This window comes from Somniosus microcephalus, chromosome 10 (genome assembly GCF_052327205.1).
Source record: "Somniosus microcephalus isolate GS21.2 chromosome 10, FLI_Smic_1.0, whole genome shotgun sequence".
NCBI lineage: Eukaryota > Metazoa > Chordata > Chondrichthyes > Squaliformes > Somniosidae > Somniosus > Somniosus microcephalus.
In genome coordinates, this window is record NC_140996.1 from 213,117,536 (window position 1) to 213,126,583 (window position 9,048).

A 9,048-nucleotide genomic window follows, 5' to 3' on the forward strand; every position below is an offset into this window, starting at 1 on the left:
GAGAACAAATGCTCACTCATCTGAGACGGGTGCGATCCAGAGACAGACTGAAATCCTACTGTCTGGTCTTTATATCTGGAGGATTAGAATACAAGGGGGTAGAAGTTATGCTGCAGCTATACAAAACCCTGGTTAGACCACACCTGGAGTACTGTGTGGAAAACTGCCCAGGTATGTCCTGTCCACAAAAAGCAGGACAAATCCAATCTGGCCAATTACCGCCCCATCAGTCTACTTTCGATCATCAGCAAAGTGATGGTAGGTGTCATCGACAGTGCTATCAAGTGGCACTTACTCACCAATAGCCTGCTCACTGATGCCCAGTTTGGGTTCCACCAAGACCACTCTGCTCCCGACCTCATTACAGCCTTGGTCCAAACATGGACAAAGGAGCTGAATTCCAGAGGTGAGGTGAGAGTGACTGCCCTAGACATCAAAGCAGCATTTGACCGAGTGTGGCATCAAGGAACCCTAGTAAAACTGAAGTCAATGGGAATCGGGGGGGGGAAAACTCTCCATTGGCTGGAGTCATACCTAGCACAAAGGAAGATGGTTGTGGTGGTTGATGGTCAATCATCACAGCCCCAGGAAATCACTGCAGGAGTTCCTCAGGGCAGTGTCCTAGGCCCAACCATCTTCAGCTGCTTCATCAATGACCTTCCCTCCAACATAAGGTCAGAAATGGGGATGTTCACTGATGACTACACAGTGTTCAGTGCCATTCGCAACTCCTCCGATAATGAAGCAGTCCATGCCCGCATGCAACAGGACCTGGACGACGTTCAGGCTTGGGCTGATAAGTGGCAGGTAACATTCGCGCCACACAACTGCCAGGCAATGACTATCTCCAACAAGCGAGAGTCTAACCACCGCCTCTTGACATTCAACGGCATTGCCATTGCCGAATCCCCCACCATCAACATCCTGGGGGGTTACCATTAACCAGAAACTTAACTGGACCAGCCACATAAATACTGTGGTAACAAGAGCAGGTCAGAGGATAGGTATTCTCTGGCGAGCGTCACACCTCCTGACTCCCCAAAGCCTTTCCACTATCTACAAGGCACAAGTAAGGAGTGTGATGGAATACTCTCCACTTGCCTGGATGAGTGCAGCTCCAACAACACTCGAGAAGCTCGACACCATCCAGGACAAAGCAGTTTGCTTGATTGGCACCCCATCCACCACCTTAAACATTCACTCCCTCCACCACCGGCATACCGTGGCTGCAGTGTGTACCATCTACAAGATGCACTGCAGCAACTTGCCAAGGCTTCTTCAGCAGCACCTCCGAAACCCACGACCTCTTCCACCTAGAAGGACAAGGGCAGCCAGTGCATAGGAACACCACCACCTCCAAGTCACACACCATCCTGACTTAGAAGTATATCGCCATTCCTTCATCGTTGCTGGGTCAAAATCCTGGAACTCCCTCCCTAACAGCACTGTGGGAGTACCTTCACCACACGGACTGCAGTGATTCAAGAAGGCGGCTCACCACCACCTTCTCGAGGGCAATTAGGGATGGGCAATAAATGCTGGCCTTGCCAGCGATGCCCACATCCCATAAACTAATACAAAAAAAAACTTCTGGGCACCACACCTTAGGAAGGATATATTGGCCTTGGAGGGAGTGCAGCGTAGGTTTACCAGAATGATATCCGGACTTCAAGGGTTAAGCTACGAGGAGAGATTATGCAAATTAGGGTTGTGTTCCCTAGAATTTAGAAGGTTACGGGGTGATCTGATTGAAGTTTTCAGGATATTAAGGGGAACAGATAGGGTAGAGAGAAAGAAACTTTCCGTTGGTTGGGGATTCTCGGACGAGGGGGCAGAGTCTAAAAATTAGAGCCAGACCTTTCAGGAGTGAAATTAGTAAACACTTCTACACACAAAGGGTGGTAGAGGTATCAAACTCTCTTCCGCAAATGGCAATTGATGCTCGATCAATTGTTAATTTTAAATCGGAGATTGATAGCTTTTTGTTAACTAAAGGTATTAAAGGATATGGGCCAAAGGCGGGTATATGGAGTTAGGTCGCAGATCAGCCATGATCTCATTGAATGGCGGAATAGGCTCGAGGGGCTGAATGGCCTACTCCGGTTCCTATGTCTGGGGATCAATTCGTTGGTGGTTTAATGAATGGATGCATTTCTAATGCAGATGTCTTTTTACAGGCACTGGTAACATTAAGAAAACTATGGGAGTTGGGCTACCAAGTCATCTTCTCCTACGATAACGTTATTGCAAGGAAATATCCGAAACTTTGGCCTGGAATCCCTTATTGGTGGGCGGATACTTACAATGCTAAATCGCTCGTCCAGTATCTGGAAACCCAGAAACAGACTGGACGACCAGGTACTGAAAATATGAAATAAGAACAGAAAATGCTGGAAATACTCAGCAGGTCAGGCAGCCTCTGTGGCGAGAGAAACAGAGTCAGCGTTTCAGGTCGACGACCCTTTGTCAGAACTGGAAAGTGTTAGAGATGTAACAGGTTTTAAGCAAGTACAGGGGCAGGGAAAGGTGGGAGGAGAGGAAACAACAAAATGGAAGGGTGGAGGGCAGGAGTGATTAAATGACAATTCTACAAAGCAAAAGGAGATGGTAATGGGACAAGTAAAGGAAAACAAGATGTGTGGTGTATGTAACCTGTACCACCTTAAGAGGATACCTTAAGGTGATGGACTACTTTTTGATGGCTCCTGTACATTGTAGTACCGGTGGTGACCACACCGGTATATAAACCCTGCGGAGCAAAGTGTATCCCAGTTCAGCCCTGACCCTCACTCACTAAAGACCTGTTTAATTATTTCTGTAGTCTGTGTCCTGTTATTCAGCATAACTACATTGAAAACACAGACTCAACAACTAGATGAGGTGTAAATGGGAATGGCAGAATCATCACCAGCTGCCATGTGAAATAATAGAGGCAGACGTTATCGTCTGAAATTGTTGAACTCAATGTTGAGTCCAGAAGGCTGTAAAGTGCCTAATTGAAAGATGAGGTGCTGTTCTTTTGAGCTTCGTTGGAACAGTGTAAGAGGCCGAGGACAGAGTGGGAGTGGAGCAGAGAATTAAAGTGACAGATGACCGGAAGCTCGGGGTCATAGAAACATAGAAGGTAGTAGCAGGCCATTCGGCCCCTCGAGCCTGCGATCATGGGTGATCATCCAAATTCAGTACCCTGTCTCTGCTTTCTCCCCATATCCCTTGATGCCTTAAGAAATATATCGAACTCCTTCTTGAATATATTTAACGAATTGGCCTCAACTGCCTTCTGCGGTAGAGAATTCCATAGGTTCACCACTCTCTGGGTGAAGAAATTCCTCCTCATCTCAGTCCTAAATGGCTTACCCCTTATCCTTAGACTGTGACCCCTGGTTCTGGACTCCCCTGCCATCGGGAATATCCTTCCTGTATCTAGTCTGTCTAGTCCTGTTAGAATTTTAAAAGTTTCAATGAGATCCCCTCTCATTCTTCTAAACTCTAGTGAATATAAGCCTAATCGACCCAATCTCTCTTCATACGTCATTCCTGCCATCCCAGCTATCAGTCTGGTGAATCTTCGCTGCACTCCCTCCATGGCAAGAACATCCTTCCTCAGATAAGGCGACCAAAACTGCACACAATACTCAAGGTGTGGTCTCACCACGGCCCTGTACAACTGCAGCAAGACATCCTTGCTCCTATATTCGAATCCTCTCGCTACAATTTGCCTTCTTAACCACCTGCTGCAGCTGCATAATTAACCTTCAGCAACTGGTGCACAAGGACACGTTGCACTTCCCCTTTTCCCAATCTATTGCCGTTCAGATAATAATCTGCCTTCCTGTTTTATCCACCAAAGTGGATAACCTCGCATTTATCCACATTGGGCAGATGCATGGCAAATGCAGTATAATCACCCAACCTGTCCAAATCATACTGGAGTTTCTCTACATCCTCCTCACAGCACACACGCCCACCCAGCTTTGTGTCGTCTGCAAACTTGGAGATACTACATCTTGTTCCCTCGTCTAGATCATTAATATATATTGTGAATAACTGGGGTCCTCGCACCAATCCCTGCAGTACCCCACTAGTCACTGCCTGCCACTCAGAAAAAGACCCATTTATTCCAACTCTTTGCTTCCTGTCTGCCAACCAGTTCTCTATCCAAATCAGTACCTTACCCCCAATCCCATGTGCTTTAAATTGCATGCTAATCTCTTATGCGGGACCTTATCAAAAGCCTTCTGAAAGTCCAAATACTCCACATCTACTGGTTCTCCTTATCTATTCTACCAGTTACATCCTCAAAAAATTCCAGTAGATTAGTCAAGCACGATTTACCTTTTGTAAATCCATGTTGACTTTGTCCGATCCTGTCACTGTTTTCCGACTGCTCTGCTATTACATCTTTTATAATGGACTCTAGCATTTTTCCCACTACCGATGTCAGGCTTACCGGTCTATAATTCCCCGTTTTCTGTCTACCACCTTTTTTAAATAGTGGGGTTACATTAACTACACTCCAATCCATGGGAACTGTTCCAGAGTCTATAGAATTTTGGAAGATGACCAGCAATGCATCTATTTCTAGGGCCACTTCCTTAAGTACCCTAGGATGTAGATTATCAAGCCCTGGGGATTTATCGGCCTTCAATCCTGTCAATTTCCCTAACACCATTTCCCTACAAATACTGATTTCATTCAGTTCCTCCCTCTCGTTAGAGCCTATGTTCCCCAACATCTCTGGGAGGTAATTTGTGTCCTCCTTTTTGAGGACAGAACCAAAGTATGTATTTAATTGGTCTTCCATTTCTTTGTTCCCCATTATAAATTCCTCTGATTCTGACTGCAAGGGACCTATGCTTGACTTCACCAGTCTTTTTCTCTTCACATATCTGTAGAAGCTTTTACAGTCAGTTTTTATGTTCCCTGAAAGCTTACTCTCATACTCTATTTCCCCCCTCTTAATTAATCCCTTTGTCCTCCTTTGCTGAATCCTAAACTGCTCCCAATCCTCAGGTTTGCTGCTTTTTCTTGCCAATTTATATGTCCTCTCCTTGGATCTTATGCTATCCCTAATTTCCCTTGTTAGCCACAGTTGAGCCACCTTTTTTGTTTTATTTTTATGCCAAACAGGGATGAACAAATTCTGTAGTTCATCCATGCGATCTTTAAATGTTTGCCATTGCCTATCCACCATCAACCCTTTTAAGTAACGTTCCCCAATCCATCCTAGCCAACCCGTGCCTCATACCATCGTAGTTTCCTTTATTTAAATTCAGTACCCTAATCTCTGAGTCAACTACTTCACTCTCCATCTTAATGAAGAATTCGATCATATTATGATCGCTCCTCCCCAAGGGGCCTCGCACAATAAGATTGCTAATTAATCCTTTCTCATTACGTAATACCCAGTCTAAGATGGCCTGATCTCTAGTTGGTTCCTCGACATATTGGTCCAGGAAACCATCCCATATACACTCTAGGAATTCCTCCTCCACAGTATTGTTACTAATTTGGTTAGCCCAATCTACTGTATATGTAGATTAAAGTCAGCCGTGATAACTGCTGTGCCCTTATTGCACGCGTCTCTAATTTCCCATTTAATGCCATCCCCAACCTCAGCATTACTGTTTGGGGGTCTGTATATAACTCCTACTAACGTTTTCTGCCCCATGGTATTTCTCCGCTCCACCCATACAGATTCCACATCATCAGAGCTAATATCCTTCCTTACTATCGTGTTAATCCCCTCTTTAACCAGCAATGCTACCCCACCTCCTTTTCCTTTTTGCCTGTCCTTCCTGAATATTGAATACCCCTGGATGTTGAATTCCCTGTCTTGGTCACCCTGGAGCCATATCTCCGTAATCTCAATTATATCATATCCGCTTACATCTATTTGCGAAGCTAATAGACTGAATGGAGGTGTTCCGCAAAGCGGTCACCCAAACTGTGGGAAGGGGAGGGGGTGTTGGGGATGATTGAGGAGTGGACCAGGGTGTCGTGGAGGGAGCAGTCCCTTCGGAATGCTGGGAGGGGAGGGGAAGATGAGTTGGTGGTGGGATCACGCTGGAGGTGGTGAAAATGGCACAGGTTGATCAGTTTAATGTGGAGCCTGGTGGGGCGAAAGGGGAGAACAAGAGGAACCCTATCGTGGTTCGGTGGGGGAGCAGCAGGGGTGGGAGCAGAAGCTTGGGAAATGGAACGGACAAGGTCGAGCACCATGTCAACCACGGTAGAGGGGAATCCTCAGTTGAAGAAAAAGACATATCCGAAGCACGGTATGGAAGGTGGCATCGTCATAACAGACGTGACGGAAATGGAGTGGGAGGAAGTGTAGTCCAGGTAGCTGTGGGAGTCATTAGGCTTATAGTGGATGTTGGACAATAGTTTATCCCCAGCAAGGGAGACAGAGAAGTCGAGGAAGGGACGAGTTGGAGATGGACCATGTGAAGGGGAGGGAAGGGTGGAAATTGGAAGCGAAGTGAATGAAATTTTCCAGTTCAGGGCGAGAGCGGGAATCGGCACTGATAGTCATCAATGTACCGAAAGGTGAGGTACTGCTCCTTGAGCTTCATTAGAACAGTTTAGGAGGCCGAGGTCAGAGTGGGACGGAAATAAAAATGGCAAGCGACCGGAAGCTTAGGGTCACGCTTAATAAGGGTCAATGGAATACTTGCTACAGAATGTCTTGTGATCTCTTGTTGAGTATCATCCTAACCCCAGTTGCTTTATTTTTCCTTTACAGATGGATTTTTTGTAGCTGGCATGAACTTGACTGAAGATTGGTGGTACATTCTGACTCACCTCTACAGCTCTTTGAAGAGACTGACTTTTCCTAATTACCCATATTTGAGTGACTGGATTAAGGAAACAGGTCCCAGGACCTGGAAAGCACTGTTTTAATATAATTGCTGGAGATTTCATAGGAGCTGGCTACCTGGTACCTGCTGTACTCGCTCTCAATAACAAACTGATTTAAAAAGAATGAAATTGGCAGGTTTATCAAAAAAAAATATTTGATCACTTCACAGGAAAGCTGTCATGGGTCATCTATTATCTGGGCTCAGTGGTCATTCTGTCATCTCTAAGGCTGTAGATTGGAGCTTCAAATTCCTACTCTAGGACTTGAGTTCATAATCTAGCACCGAGGGAGTGCTGCATTGTTGGAGGTGCTGTGGTTTGGATGAGATGTTAAATGAGGCCTTGTCTGTCTGTTCAGATGGATCTAAAAGGTCCTATGGCACTCCTCGGAAGTGCAGAGGCTCCCTGGTCACGATACCACACTCAATCATAGAATCATACAGCACGGAAAGAGGCCATTCGGCTCATCGTGCCTGTGCCGGCTCTTTGAAAGAGCTGTCCAATTAGTCCCACTCCCCTGCTCTTTCCCCACAGTCCTGCCCCCCACTCCCCTGCTCTTTCCCCACAGTCCTGCCCCCTGCTCTTTCCCCACAGTCCTGCCCCCTGCTCTTTCCCCACAGTCCTGCCCCCCGCTCTTTCCCCACAGTCCTGCCCCCTGCTCTTTCCCCCACAGTCCTGCCCCCGCTCTTTCCCCACAGTCCTGCCCCCTGCTCTTTCCCCACAGTCCTGCCCCCTGCTCTTTCCCCACAGTCCTGCCCCCTGCTCTTTCCCCACAGTCCTGCCCCCTGCTCTTTCCCCACAGTCCTGCCCCCTGCTCTTTCCCCACAGTCCTGCCCCCTGCTCGTTCCCCACAGTCCTGCCCCCCCACTCCCCTGCTCTTTCCCCAGTCCTGCCCCCCCCACTCCCCTGCTCTTTCCCCACAGTCCTGCCCCCCCCACTCCACTGCTCTTTCCCCAGTCCTGCCCCCCCCCACCCTCCCCCTGCTCTTTCCCCACAGTCCTGCCCCCCCCACTCCCCTGCTCTTTCCCCACAGTCCTGCCCCCCCCACTCCCCTGCTCTTTCCCACAGTCCTGCCCCCCCCACTCCACTCCCCTGCTCTTTCCCCACAGTCCTGCCCCCCCCACTCCCCTGCTCTTTCCCCAGTCCTGCCCCCCCCACTCCCCTGCTCTTTCCCCACAGTCCTGCACCCCCCACTCCCCTGCTCTTTCCCGACAGTCCTGCCCCCCCCACTCCCCTGCTCTTTCCCCAGTCCCTGCCCCCCCCACTCCCCTGCTCTTTCCCCAGTCCTGCCCCCCCACTCCCCTGCTCTTTCCCCACAGTCCTGCCCCCCCAACTCCCCTGCTCTTTCCCCCCCCACTCCCCTGCTCTTTCCCACAGTCCTGCCCCCCCCCACTCCCTGCTCTTTCCCCACAGTCCTGCCCCCCCCCACTCCCCTACTCTTTCCCCACACTCCCCTGCTCTTTCCCCACAGTCCTGCCCCCCCCCCACTCCACTCCCCTGCTCTTTCCCCACAGTCCTGCCCCCCCACTCCACTCCCCTGCTCTTTCCCCAGTCCTGCCCCCCCCCCACTCCCCTGCTCTTTCCCACAGTCCTGCCCCCCCACTCCACTCCCCTGCTCTTTCCCCACAGTCCTGCCCCCCCCACTCCACTCCCCTGCTCTTTCCCCAGTCCTGCCCCCCCCACTCCCCTGCTCTTTCCCCACAGTCCTGCCCCCCCCACTCCCCTGCTCTTTCCCCAGTCCTGCCCCCCCCACTCCCCTGCTCTTTCCCCAGTCCTGCCCCCCCCCGCTCTTTCCCCACAGTCCTGCCCCCCCCACTCCACTCCCCTGCTCTTTCCCCAGTCCTGCCCCCCCCACTCACTCCCCTGCTCTTTCCCCCAGTCCTGCCCCCCCCCACTCCACTCCCCCCTGCTCTTTCCCCACAGTCCTGCCCCCCCCCACTCCCCTGCTCTTTCCCACAGTCCTGCCCCCCCCACTCCCCTGCTCTTTCCCCACAGTCCTGCCCCCCACTCCCCTGCTCTTTCCCACAGTCCTGCCCCCCCCCACTCCCCTGCTCTTTCCCCACAGTCTGCCCCCCCCACTCCCCTGCTCTTTCCCCACAGTCCTGCCCCCCCCACTCCCCTGCTCTTTCCCCACAGTCCTGCCCCCCCCACTCCCCTGCTCTTTCCCACAGTCCTGCCCCCCCCCAC

General features: G+C 50.1%; 1 protein-coding gene across 1 annotated transcript in view; it reads left to right on the plus strand.

Annotated features, from left to right (window-relative positions):
• The window catches only part of plcxd1.2 (phospholipase C, X domain containing 1, tandem duplicate 2), a 30,690-nt gene extending 23,233 nt beyond the window's left edge, over window positions 1-7,457 (plus strand). The window contains 3 exon segments of the mRNA XM_085999592.1: window positions 2,178-2,358; window positions 6,746-6,867; window positions 6,869-7,457. Coding sequence (XP_085855718.1) covers window positions 2,178-2,358; window positions 6,746-6,867; window positions 6,869-6,979 — 414 coding nt within the window. The 3' untranslated portion in view covers window positions 6,980-7,457.
• The last annotated feature ends 1,591 nt before the right edge of the window (window positions 7,458-9,048 follow it).